Source organism: Phyllobates terribilis, unplaced genomic scaffold (assembly GCF_046119375.1).
Source record: "Phyllobates terribilis strain yellow unplaced genomic scaffold, ASM4611937v1 Scaffold_8__6_contigs__length_399053987, whole genome shotgun sequence".
In the NCBI taxonomy this organism is placed as follows: Eukaryota; Metazoa; Chordata; class Amphibia; order Anura; family Dendrobatidae; genus Phyllobates; species Phyllobates terribilis.
In genome coordinates, this window is record NW_027362768.1 from 343,016,816 (window position 1) to 343,031,474 (window position 14,659).

General features: G+C 40.1%; 1 protein-coding gene across 4 annotated transcripts in view; it reads left to right on the forward strand.

Annotated features, from left to right (window-relative positions):
* The window catches only part of TAFA1 (TAFA chemokine like family member 1), a 685,025-nt gene that overhangs the window by 440,392 nt on the left and 229,974 nt on the right, over positions 1 to 14,659 (forward strand). For all 4 annotated transcript variants that reach the window (XM_073644713.1, XM_073644711.1, XM_073644710.1 and 1 more), the window contains exon 3: positions 14,548 to 14,595. In XM_073644713.1, the coding sequence (XP_073500814.1) occupies positions 14,548 to 14,595 (48 nt within the window). The remainder of the gene's footprint in view (positions 1 to 14,547; positions 14,596 to 14,659) is intronic.

A 14,659-nucleotide genomic window follows, 5' to 3' on the forward strand; every position in this document is an offset into this window, starting at 1 on the left:
TCAATTATCAGGAGCACACCGCTCCCCCGACAATCAGGAAGCTCGGAGGCTGGAGAGCAGTGTGCTTCTGAAGAAAGAAGATGAGGACTGCTCTTTAAGTATTACATGGGCTGAATGTGTAACTGGTGGATGTGTTGAGTCTTCTATAATTCAGTGGGAGCCATGTAATATTACTCTTAACTCATTGGTGAGCACACAGCTTCTGGTCCGATCTGTCAATCATCAGGAGCACACTGCTCCCCTGACAATCAGGAAACTGGGAGGCTGGGGAGCAGTGTGCTCCTGAAGAAAGAAGATGAGGACAGCTCTTTAAATAATACATGGGCTGAATGTGTAACTGGTGGATATGTTGAGTCTTCAATAATTCAGTGGGAGCCATGTAATATTACTCTAAAAAGGATAAGCAGCATCACAAGTGTTTTGAGAACCGCTGATCAAAGAGCTTGTACGATCAGGCGATTGATGCACATTTTAAGGAACTGATTGGCAAGAAGCTATTTTTTGTGTTGTCAGCATCACAATGGAAAACTCTGGGAAACCAGAGATAGCACGTTGCAATTTCTCCATGAAATGTGTCTTACTACGAAATCAGCTTGATCCAGTGCTAAAACAATTGGTAGAGCAAATCCTTACCAAGAATGAGAAGGAGAAACCTGAAGAGTCAATGATGTCATTCTTGTACTGCAGGAGGTGATACAATATTTCTGTCATGTTACTTTCTTGCACAGCTCATTTTGACAGTTCATTGCGAGACACAAAACTGTCTGTGAATATCAAACACAACTGGATGAGAAAACCGCTTTTGTTAGAGCCTAATATTGTATCTGACATCTTCAACAAATGGAGCAAATTTCCTTTTAAGGATGCAAAAAAATATCCTTATGACAACACTTCCTTTCCTGTTCTCTGATGTCTTGTTGTAGGAACTTGTCCGGATCTAAATCATAATTCATCTCCAAAACACAACTCTATAACAGAGATGGGTGAATCAATAAGATGCAAATGGAATGTATGTAAATTTTTCGGAAAATTTTTTACAATTTGTGTTTCGATTCCCGTCATGACTTTTTGAAAACTGCAAATGGGACTTCTTATGGCTTTCAATAATGTCTTTCTTTTTGCCACTCTTCCATAAAGGCCAGATTTGAGGTACACGGCTAATAGTTGTCCTGTGGACACATTCTCCCCCCTGTGCTGTGGATCTTTGCAGATCCTCCAGAGTGACCATGGGCCTCTTGGCTGCTTCTCTAATTAGTCCTTTCCTTGCTTGGGAAGTCAGTTTAGGTGGACGGCCATGTTTTGGTAGGTTTGCAGTTGTGCCATACTCCTTCCGTTTTTTGATGATGTACTGAACAGTGCTCCATGGTATGTTCAGAGCGTGGGCTATTTTTTATAACCTAACCCTGCTTTACTCTTCTCCTCCACTTTATCCCTGACCTGTCTGGTGTGTTCCATGGTCTTCATGATGCTGTTTGATCCCTAATGTTCTCTGAGGCCTTCACAGAACAGCTATAGTTATACTGAGAATAAATTATACACAGGTGGACTTAATTTACTAATTATGTGACTTCTGGAGGCAATTGGTCACTCAGAATTTTATTTAGGGGTATCAGACTACAGGGGGCTGAATGCAAATGCACTTTCTGAGTTTGAACCCTTGAACTTATGTTTTGTGGTTGGCTTCTCTTTTCGCCGAGCTACAACAGACACAATTTTTCTCCAGGTGTTTAGGTACTATTTTTCTGGCTGCAGTCTGTTTAGCATAACACGTTTTCATTTTTCTGCCCTATCACCCTTCGAGTGCGGCTTTGTATTCTTTCTCCCTGTGGGTATTTCCTGATGGTAATAGTTTCTTGTGGATGTTCATCCATTCTGCTATAGCTTAAAGCCAGTCAGTGAAATTCCAACTAGGGTTTATCTCCTTGCTGTTTCTGTTCTTTACTTTGCACTTACCTTCTGTTTCTTTTTAGGAAGTAGGCTGCATATAATCTAACAGTACGTACTTTATTCTGTTATTTTGTGGTTTACTTTACTCACTCTGGGATCTTTTCTTTTTTCAGGACACTTTCCCTTTTGTAGGTAATTTGCACTCTGCTCTGCCCTCCGGTTCTTTAGGAGGAACGTGAAACGCTCGACGACCTTTCAGGCAGTTTAGGTCCAAGCTGCCATCATCTAGTCTGTGGTTAGGGCTATCTCAGCTCACACAGAAACTAAGGATTGCGGAGTCAGGATCTCTAGACTGTACAGGAACCGGCAGGGTCAGTTGCAGTTTTTGGTTTGTTGCCTATTTTCCCGAGTGAGTTGCTACTCTAGCATAACAATGTCACAGTTTTCAGATTTATATTTTTTAAATATTTAGAAAACCATGCATAATTTCTTTTACACTTCACAAATATTTGCTACTTTGTGTTGGTAGATCACATAAAATCACAATAAAATACATTTAAGTTTGTGGTTGTAACGTGGAAAAATGTGGAAAAGTTTACGTTGTATGAATACTTTTAAAAGGCATTGTATATTTTTTTTTTATCAGTATATTGTATGAAAAGTAATTCTAAATAGAGTGGTATAAAGTTGTATGCTTTTATACAACTCTATTTAATATGTAGGCATTTTGCTTATTGAAATGTATCTAATAAAAGAGATGAATATCCTCTTCCACGACGGCCGTGAGCTTTTTCCAGCATTGTGCCGTATCAGAAAAAAAAAATAGTTTTTTTCCTATATTAATTTCCATAACTAACTGACCTTGTGTCAGGGACTTATTTAGGTTTCTGTTAGATCCTATTGTGATTTTTTTTTTTGTACGGAGAGGCCTATTTGTCCTGCACCTTCTAATATGTTGCTATGACTTGATGGAACCCATTCATAGATTAAATTACACAGTACGGATCTTTCTTTGCCTGAAAGGCATTCTCAAATACTCCGAGAGAACCTTGAGGTTCACGGGCTTTGTACACTGTAATTTACAAACACGCTTCACTTAGAGATCTATTGTTGGTCAATAAAATGTCATATCCAACAATGAGAAAGCTGTCTGTCAGCACAGAAGTGCCTGAAAATGGGGTCATTTATTTATTAGATCAGAGCTGCCTTGTCTTAAAGGTACAGTAATCCCAACATACATCTTTTCTATATGTGTAAGTAAATGTTCCAATATAGAACTTTACTTATACGGTGTACACATTTTTAACCCCTACCTACTGCTACAATTTTTTTTTCATTTAGGCCCACATAAGTCATGACCACTAGTGTTGAGTGAGTATGTCTCATGAGCCCTTTCGGCGAGCATGCTCGGGTGCTCGCCGAGTATTTTGGTGTGCTTGGCATTTCTTTTACTGTCGCCGCGGATGCAAGTGTCACGGCTGTTAGACAGCTGTGACACATGCAGGGATTGCCTGTCAAAAGGCAATCCCTGCTTGTGTCACAGGCTGATAGGTGGAAGAAGGAACTGGCAGCTTTGTCCTCCACCAATGTATTCACTGCTGTCTGCATCCTGAGGATGTTGATAGCGGTGGGGGACGGGCGGGTGTCAGAGAGCACTGTTTTCAGCCCCTTGGCTGTCTTGATCAGCAAGCCGGACTAGAACAGACAGAGGTGGCCTGCGAGCTGCATTTTGACAAGGTCTGGCCTATATTATTAGAAAAGAGAGAAAGGGAGGTAGTACTCTCTATGCCTACATTGTTTACAGAGAAAGACAAAAAGGCATTGCTCTCTGCTGTATACTTGCATCATTTTTATGGAGGCTATGCTATATGTGTCTACATTGTTTACATGGAATAAGGGAGGCAGTACTATTTGTATCTATATCATTATTTGGAAGACACAGGGAGGTAGTACTATCTGTGCCTACATTCTTAAAACGGATAAAGAGAGAGGCAGTACTTTCTGTATCTACATCATTTTTAATAAGACACAGGGAGGCAGTACTATCTGTGCCTACATCCTTAACACGGATAAAGAGAGAGGCAGTACTATCTGTATCTACATCATTTTTAATAAGACACAGGGAGGCAGTACTATCTGTGCCTACATCCTTTACCTAGCTAAAGAGAGAGGCAGTACTATCTGTGCCTACATCCTTTACATAGCTAAAGAGAGAGGCAGTACTATCTGTGCCTACATCCTTTACATGGATAAAGAGAGAGGCAGTACTATCTGTGCCTACATCCTTTACATGGATAAAGAGAGAGGCAGTACTATCTGTACCTACATCATTTTTAATAAGACACAAGGAGGCAGTACTATCTGTGCCTACATCCTTTACATGGCTAAAGAGAGAGGCAGTACTATCTGTGCCTACATCCTTTACATGGCTAAAGAGAGAGGCAGTACTATCTGTGCCTACATCCTTTACATGAATAAAGAGAGAGGCAGTTCTATCTGTGCCTACATCCTTTACATGAATAAAGAGAGAGGCAGTACTATCTGAACCTACATCCTTAACATGGATAAAGAGAGAGGCAGTACTATCTGTATGTACATCATTTTAGCAGTACTGTGCCTACATGCTTTAGATGGATAGCGAGAGAGGCTATATTATCTGTATCTACATCACTACTAGGAAGACAAGGAGAGGCAGTACTATCTGTGCCGACATCTTTGCTCTTATGCCCTTTAAACAACACGCTGTAATGGAGTAGATAACCTCACTTCTGTTTATGATATTGCATGATGGCCACCATAAGATCACAGCAATGAATTTATATCCAAATGCTCTAAACTTTCCCCAAGGAGAGAATTGGCAGCCGGAGCCCTCACTTAATGCCAATATACATTCATATCATGTAGAATAAATTATCCTCTTCTCTGGGGGAGATATTGCAGGCATCCATCTGTAATAAACTATCCTACTAGAGCACTTTTAAATAGTTTATTCATTTGTTGCATTCTCATAACTATATATTTATGTGTCCCTCCGCCTGATTTACATCACAAATAGTTCTGCAGACTTTTAGTAATACTATGGAAATGCATGCATATTGTATGGGCGCAGTAGTAGTTTCCCAGACGTATGTGTGGCACTGATTTACATTAAGTAAACTGCAACAACCTGGTTATGCTTTCAAAATTAATTTGGATGCATTAAAGATTTAAAGGGAAAATAAACTGAATTTAACTCCGTTGTCTATTTTTTGGTTCATACATATGGCGGTATCATAGAAATGTGTCGTAGTCATCTGTAACATGACAAATTTGATATTGCACCGTAGTTTACCTCCAATTTATTTGCAGAAGTTTTATCACATGTCATATTACGGAGGTATTTTCTTTTGGAAAGTATTGCTTCTAGGGTAGAATGAGTTGTTTCGAGTACTAACCATAAGGCGGCACATAATAATTAATAGATCTGGCATTGTTAAGAATTCCTATGTGCATGGACCGTAAAGACAGTGTTGGACTAGAATAGAGGATTATAACTGTTCAGAAATGGGGGCTTGGCTACTAAGCGTGGGTGTGACTTAGTTTGAAAGGGGCGTGGCTTAAAACGTGCATTGTTTAAAGTGGTCCAAAAGTGAGCCAAAAACGAGGTGGCATCAAATAAGACAATAATGTCTAAAGATTAGTGAATTGTTTTAATGTATTTCGTATCCATATCAAATTTTTGGGAAGAAACTGAACCTGATGAATTAAAACAATTTGCAATTCACTTTGCGTAGATTCTCTCAAGTGCCAATTTTAAACATTGCAAAAGATTGCATTAGCCAGAAAAAAATCGCATGCACCTTGGGCGACCTGCTCCATAATGCATTGCAGTTATCACATTTAAGCCAATCACAAAGGACTTTCATAGCCTGTATAAAAGCAGAGGCAGGGAATGCAGCAGCCATTTTTATGTATCTGGACAGTGAGAGGACGCATCACAGCTCAAAGCGTATAGCACAATTAGTTTGGAGGAAGCGGGCACCTCTAAAATAGTAGGGAGTGCTCACTGCATTGTAAAGAATCATAGCAATAGGAAGGAGAAGAAAAAGAAACTATGCTTGGACAGGCAGATCCCAAAATATAATGTTTTTATTCAATAACGCAAAAAAAAACAAAAAAACACCAGATACAGACAAATTAAAACCATTGTGCCACAATGTGAATTATAGTCTAATATAATGAGAAAAGAGATACCCTCACAGGAGGTATCAGTAAATATCCAAGGAAAATCACCTGGAACAGCAAATATATGACCAACAAGTGCAAAAAAAAAAACATGAAAAAAAATATAAGAATTAATGGAAAAAATAGCACAGCATCAAATATCAAATGAGCAGTACCAGTAATAAGAAAAATGTGAAATAACACATTGGATAAATACCAGTCCAGGGTAGAGGAGTTAAATTCTAAGAAAAATTTCCTGTGAGTCACATAGAAATTCCCATGCGTTTCACCAACATTCGGCTTCCTCAGGGGTGCTAATGTGTTAATTCACATTTTTCTTATTACTGATACTGCTCATGTGATATTTGATGCTGCGATATATATATATATATATATATTTATATTTACATATATATTTTTTTTTACTTGTATTTTTTGCATTAGTTGATCTCATGTTTGCCCATTCCAGATGTTTTTTTTTCTTGGATATTTCTTGATATCTCCATATCTCATGCGAGAGAGTCTCTTATCTCATTATTTGATCTTAGTCTGCATTTCTCATTGCGGCACATTGATTTTATTCATGTTTTAATTGGTTTTACTTTATCTGTATTTGGTGGGTTTTTTTTTTCATTACTGAATAAAATATTACATTTTGGGATGTGCCTGTCTAAGCATAGTTTCTTTTTCTCCTTCTTACAGCTCATAGCATAGACAAAGTGGTAGAAAGAGAAAGTCATAAAACACTGAACAAACTATACAGATAGTGTGTGACAGCTCAGCTGTGCAGAGGATTAGTGCGTGAGGAAGGCACAATACAGTCGTACACGTTTTTCAGGGCAGTTGGGGGCTTTGCAATACTTCCGATTTGCTACAAATCAAAGTTTCTGGGGAACTTCCGTTCTGCTGACAAATTCGAAATGTTAAAGATCTGTTCATTTCTACAACAGATGGAACAAATTTATCGCCCAGCGAGTGCCGCCGCCTTATTTTCAGACTGTGTGTATATTAGTCTGGATCAGTAAATTTGCCCCTATGTATGGGTTTTGTCTGCAGCCTTCCTTTAACCATATGGTAATTGATGTTCAGTTGAGGAGTTTTCCTTAAAATATAAGGAAAGCAGATATCACTGTGCGCTCACCACTCCCACAACTTATTTCGCTTTTCCCACACCCCCGGTAAATGCAATTTCAAGAAGTTTTGTTTTTCTGGCGTTTTATTAGATTTTAGCCTGGCCTCAGCCCTGACAGTCAGATTAATCCCGTCTTTCACTCTCCCACTGCTTATATTATACTTCCTTATTACATTTTTTAACTCACATTCTCTCCCCCATTATTCTTTTCCCCCCGGTTCTAGCTGTCACCGTTTTTGTTTCTAGTTGCGAAAGAAACTTCTTTATTTTCAGTTGTTTTTTTTTTTTTAAATAGTACTGATAGAAGAAGAGGGGGTAACATGGGGGTCCATGAATATTTAAGGACAAGGTACTTCTATGTCAACATGCCGCTTAGGACCTAGGAGGCAAAGAGATGAGAAGAGGATGCAACTTGGAGAAATTGCAATACTATTCTCATAGAAGAACCCCTTTAAATGGAAGCGATCAGCGGAAAATGACCTATTGTTTAAATCAGGGGTTTTTGTGTTACGTGTATTTTTTTTTTGCCAATTTGGCAATGTGTAATTTTAATATCACAATCTTTATTGAAAAAAAAACAAAATTAATAATCTTGCAATTTTCACACTGGCCACTGGGGGTTCTTTAGGCTCCTACTTCCTGTCCTTTCAGAAAGCGTTTTCATCAGGTTCCTTATCAGCAGAGGCAGCAATACAATGCCAGGTAACACCTCTATACACAGCGGATAACACAGGATTCACCATTCACAATAGGTGGTTACAGCTCACCTCCTCCTCCTCCTGTACAATTACTAATAGCACCTCTATATATAGCTGATAACACAGGATCCACCATTCACAATTGGTGATGTCACAGCTCACCTCCTCCTCCTCCTGTACAATGGCTGATAAAACCTCTGTATACAGCAGAAAACACAGGATCCACCATTCACAATAGATGATGTCATAGCTCACCTCCTCCTCCTGTACAATGACTGATAACACCTCTATATACAGTAGATAGCACAGGATTCACTATTCACAATAGGTGATGTCACAGCTCACCTCCTCCTCCTGTACAATGACTGATAACACCTCTATATACAGTAGATAACACAGGATCCACCATTCACAATAGGTGATGTCACAGCTCACATCCTCCTGTACAATGATTGATAACACCTCTATATACAGTAGATAACACAGGATACACTATTCACAATAGGAGATTTCACAGCTCACCTTTTCCTCCTGTACAATTATTAATAACACCTCTATATATAGCTGATAACACAGGATCCACCATTCACAATAGGTAATGTCACAGCTCACCTCCTCTTCCTACTGTACAATGGCTGATAAAACCCCTGTATACAACAGATAACACAGGATCCACCATTCACAATAGATGATGTCACAGCTCATCTCCTCCTTCTGTACAATGACTGATAACACCTCTGTACACAGTGGATAACACAGGATCCACCAATAACAATAAATGATTTCACAGCTCACCTGCTTCTCCTGTACAATGACTGATAACACTTATACACCCCAGATAACACAGGATCCACCAATCACAATAGATGATTTCACAGCTCACCTTCTCCTCCTCCTGTACATTGACTGATAACTAATCTATACACAGCAGATAACACAGGATCCACCATTCATAATAGGTGATTTCACAGCTTCCCCTGCTCCTCTTCCCTTCACAACAACCTTTGCACACGCTCATTAGATGCTTTAGTACAAATGATAGAGTCAGAGTCTGACAATTGTGGCTATGTACATGTGTTGTTTCCTGAAACTACAGGAAGTTAGAGTCTTAAAAAGCCCCAATGGCCAGTGTGAAAATTTCAAGATTTCTAATTTTATAATTATTTTTTTTTAATGCAGATTGTGATTTGTACAAAAATCGGGAAATTAAAAAAATACATTTAACAGAAATCCTTATTTAAATAATATGTTCGGTAATTTTTTGATCACGCACACTTTAAAGGAAATATCTGATTTTTACAAGGATCGTTATGAAATTTGACAAGGGTTTAGCAGAATATGGAGGGGTAATTTGTGAAACTGTTTTATTTTGTGGGAACTATGTTGCAGTAGTATATGGGCTCATTAAGAATATTATTTGGATATACTGTATATATTATTTTAGCATTTTATGGCAGCATTACTTAATAGCAATGCAGCACCAGTACTTCGGCCATATGGTCCCAACAAGAATCCATTGTTCTGCCATTTCAGCTCCAACCTATAGCAATTGGGGGAATAATTATCCTTTGGATTACACTTCTCCATACACTGGTGTCACGCACAGTGTGGGAAAGACAAAGTGCGACACGAAGGGATGAGGGGAAGGGAGCCCAGACACTAAGGAAAGGGGGAGTGGAGACCTCCTAGGCTGATCTGATATCACCCTGCCTCCCCTACCGTCCCTATATTGGTTCCTCACCAATCGCCACACAGGAACCTATCCCTGTATTTCCCTAGTGCTTGGCCCTGGATAGAGAAGGGAGGGATGAGCGCTAGTCGATCCCCGCTGACAACTAAGGACAGCCAGGGGAGACAGACATGGGGGAAGTAGCTTAGCTGAGTCGACTTCAGAGAGATGGCACACATGTCCTCTTAGCCACAGAGAGGAAGTAAGAACTGCACTTGCTTCAAGCCTTCACCTGGACTCATGTGAATATCACCGGCACCTCTGTGTAGCAACCAGGAAGTATTTAAACACCCAGGCCTGATTGTCAATTAGAGCAGGAGGGAGGTATCGCTGGGTCCTAAAGTGAGACAGCTAAGAAGGTGTCTGTAATGCCAAAAAAAGGGATCTCCTGCAACCAACTGCACATCTGACACACCTGTGACAACTGGAGAGCAGGGCTTGGCCGAGCGCTCCTATGTACTCTATGAGAGGTCTATGTCAGACTCCTCTGGGGTGGCTTGTATCTCAAAGTGCTAAAGGATCATCTGTCGGGAATTGGCCAAGCCTGATCCTTAACTCCCCCGGGAGACCCCCATACTCTTTAGATTGTTTACCGATCCCACAAAGATTTTCCTCCCTTGGAGAGGTCTGAGATGCCCTCTGATTCGATGATACATTATGCCATGAGAATGCAAAAGTATCTGAGTAAAGAAAGAGAATATTGAGCGGAGGCTGCGCCATTTTGCAGGACACCGCAGCCCTGAAATCTCCTGGTTGTTTTTAGATAAAGCTACTTTTCTTTGTGTCTTTTTAGTTTTGCGGCCCTTGAAAAGTCACAAAGTAAAGCTGTCAATCTCCTGAAGAAGCCAAGACAAACACATTTCAGATATGGTCAAGGACACATAATAATGTTGTCTCAAAGCAATTTAGCAGATAAGAGGGTTTGCAGGGTGCTGGAGTGAGGCGGGTTGTTTGCTTGTGATGCAGCTCGAGATATTTGATCTTCAAGTCCCTAATGAGTAGAAAATGTGGTATCAAGATCTCGCTCAGAACATGCTATCTGCTCCGTGTCATTGTTTTATTGTCTGTGGAGCAGTTTTTCTTCAGTAAATATTTCATCACTTAATTCATGAACCCTACAAGGATTTACTACCAGCCGCTCATCAGCTACTTACTGCCAGAATGTTTCCACCTATTTAGGAAGCATGATACGTAAATGGGATTTATTTTATTTATGGAATGGAATGTATTCTTAAAGGCGTTGTCCAATTCATACGGTAGATTTTGATGAACTATCCTGTGCACTTGCAGTAACCAAGAATGACCACTATGCAGTGTCGTGAATTCAGCTACATACACTGAGAACAGCTGATTGGTGGAGGTGCCAGGTGTCGCACCACCACAAATCTGATATTGTTGACTTATCTTAAGGACAACCTCTTTAAGAAAGCCATACACACTAGATAGCTTTTGTCCATGAGTGTCACGCACAGTGTAGGAAAGACAAAGTGTGACACGAAGGGATGAGGGGAAGGGAGCCCAGACACTAGGGAAAGGGAGAAGGGGAGACCTCCTAGGCTGATCTGCAATCACTCTGTCTACCCCTACCATCCCTATATTGGTTCCTCACCAATCGCCGCACGGGAACCTATCCCTGTATTTCCTTAGCGCTTAGCCCTAGATAGGGAAGGCGGGGGATGAGCGCTAGTCGATCCCCACTGACAACTAAAGACAGCAAGGGAAGACTGACACGGGGGAAGTAGCTTAGCTTGAGTCGACTTCAGAGAGATGCTCATGCGTCCTCTTAGCACCAGAGAGGAAGTAAGAACTGCACTTGCTCCAAGCCATCACAAGGGATCATGTGAATATCACCGGCGCTTCCCTATTGCAAAGTGAAAGTATTTATATACCCAGACCAGGGTGTTAATTAGCAAGACGAAGGTAGCCACTGGGTCCTACAGTGAGACAGATCTAAGAAGGTGTCTGTAATGCCAAACGAAGAGATCTTCTGCAACCAACTGCAGGGCGACTATCTGTCACATCTGACACACCCGTGACAATGAATGCGTGATTGGGTCCCCAGTATACATATTATATGGTCTACCTGGACTGCTGAAGTTAGCCGATTAAGCCGAGATTTGGATAGAATGCATGGCCACCACTAGGGTGTATGAGTGGTGGTCCAAACACTGGAGCTACAACCAATCAGCTAACGGTGCTCCCTTTCATGGTTTGCCAAGAACCAATGAAGGGCATGTAGAGCATGGTGGAGGCTCTTAGACCAGCTGATCAGGTGTTCAGAATTTGGATCCCTATTACCCTGGTATTGATGAATAATACTAAGCATAGTCTATTCATTTTGGAAAATTGACAGCTACTACTGGTATTGAGAAAAAAGTGGTCAGTGACCATGTCGGAATTCTTTGGCGGCTGGACCTGAACACTAGGAACCTGTTACTTCCTGCTATTTTCTCGCACCTTTTCTGATTATTAGGTCCCTTTGGTGTCATGGATGCCGCATGCTGCAATGTAATGAGGCACTGGAGATGCCTCAGGTCGTAGGAATTTCGCAGTCCTCTGGTGCGGTAGACATGGACTACCAACGTGGCCGCTGAACCAGTGTCCTGCAATGTTTTTTGAGAGACTCCTTGAAGCTCTGGGACACCAATGTAAAATCTGTATACTGGCCTCCACCTTCCAAGTGCCAGTAAATAAAAATTTACATATTTTTTTACTTTTTATTTTTTTATTATATCTTTTTTTCTAATGTATTTATTTTATTACCATTGTCCTAAATCTAACTCTAGCTCTTATCCTAGCACTATCCCTAACCCTAACTCTAAAGGCTCATGCAGGCGTTTGTGCAAATCGGTCCGAGATTGGACCACAATGCATGGACTGGCCACGGCTTTCACAACCTGATTGTGACAGTCTCATGTATTTCTATAATGTTGTCACGCTCGGGTCGGGAGAACCACGGCCAGTCTATGCATTACGGTCCAATCTCAGATCGATTTACATGAGCCTTTAGGGTTAGGGGTAGAGTTAGGGACAGTGCCAGGGCTAGCAATAGGGTTAGATTTAGGGAAATGGCAATAAAATAAATAGGAAAAAAATCACAGATGCAATAAAAAAATAAAAAGTAAAAACAACACATAACAATGTATAACTTTTTATTTTTATATATTTTTTTGTTGTATTTCAGCAGCAAGCAAAAAATAACTAGAGCTTCAGAGGACAAAAGAAACAACTGCAACATAATTTTCTTAAAATACAATATATGTGCTTGGGGGATAAGGGGTTCAGTACTTGTAGAAGTAAATCAGGGAGCACAGTTGTGACGAAACAGCATTTAATCTTAATTATCCTGACGTAAATTCAGTAGGCCAGGAGACATATGCTATTATCTTTATTTTGATTTTTGAACTGATGTGTTTTTCTATGGTTGGTCAAGAAACAGACTATTGTTTGTATAAGCCTGGATGTTGACACTTGAGTTGATATTCACTGCAACTTATTGTCTTCCAACTTTGTAAGACAGGGATGCAGGGACATTGAACAATGGATGTTTGCTGATATGTTTATTACCATTGTTAAAGTCCTTGTGGCTTGTTGACCTGCAGAGCAGTGGAGGACAAACTATTCAAATTAATTAAGTGCTCAAATAATGAAAGATGAGCCCCCCCCCCCCCCCCCGACCTGTGGATGATGAGAGGGACTTTACAAAATGACAGCCAAGAGAGACTCTTCAGGACAGCAACCAGGATACATGGCTCCATCAAGAGAAACACAGATTTGACTTTACAAGATGTAAGCTTATGGAACCACAGCCCCAGCTGGAGGAATTCCATTGACCGTTGAGTTAAGGAGTGCAAATACTTTCTGTATCATGGGCGCTGGCAACCCACGATGTGCCACAGAGCGAGGGTTAGCTTGTTAAATTCTTTAGATCACGGTGTGTACTACATCTATGTTTTCTGGGAAATAAGCTGCATTAAGCAAAAACCTTGAACACCTTTTAAGCAGTCCATAGGGGTATAGTAGTTTATCATGGTCCAATGATCTGATGGTTTACTAGTACCTCTATTTATGTGACCTTGTTTGACTCGTTTCTGATTAATTACGTGTGTCATTGACTTGGTGACCCGTTGTGACTATTTTAGTGCCTTTCTGCGCTCACTCGGGTTCTCTATTTGGACAAAGCTTAAAGTTTTAGATTACAATTTACTGAACAAATGACTCATTTTAGACATTACAGTGTAACAAACTAGAGGAATGAGGATCCTCACAAAAGTTTACACTCTATCAATAAGTTAGGGTGGCACAAAAGGTAAAAAAGTAGGATTTTTATAATAAATAAAGTATCCACATAAAGCTGTGTGAACCAGTCACCGCCATTATCTGTATGAGTCCGGATGAAAAGTGCTATCAGGTTTTGGAGCAGATGATAGAAAGGACCAGATTATGATTAAAATGTAGAAAATAAGAACTGGAAATAGTTAAATTAATGAGTTGACATGATAAGACAAGCCTAACAAGTGTTTGTAGAGGTTGCATAAAACTGTGGACACTGGAAATTAACTGAATTGTCTGGGGTAGTGCATTCCAGAGCACTGGTGCAGCACAAGAGAAGTCTTGGAGATGGGAGTGGGAGATTCAGATTATGGAGGATGTTAGTCTTAGGACTTCATGGAAGTTGATTGAGCAAAAAAATCTATTTTTTTATCAGAATTTTTCAATTATTTCCACGAAGTGGGATTCATTTAAGGTAAACATTTGTCAAAATCAGATGATATCAGCCAGTTATGTTACATTTTTGCCAATTTATTGACAACATGTATGTATTGATATATATTTATTTTATAGAAGGCCATTGTACAAGTGCTGATTTTCTAATCTGCTGTCATTTTATTTTTTAGGATTTTCATCAAGTCACTTTCCAAACCACAGAAAACTGGGAGAAATAGGTAAGTGACCCTGGTGTACATAAAGTAATGTGCTCTAATTGTAATGATTTGTGACGCTTATTAT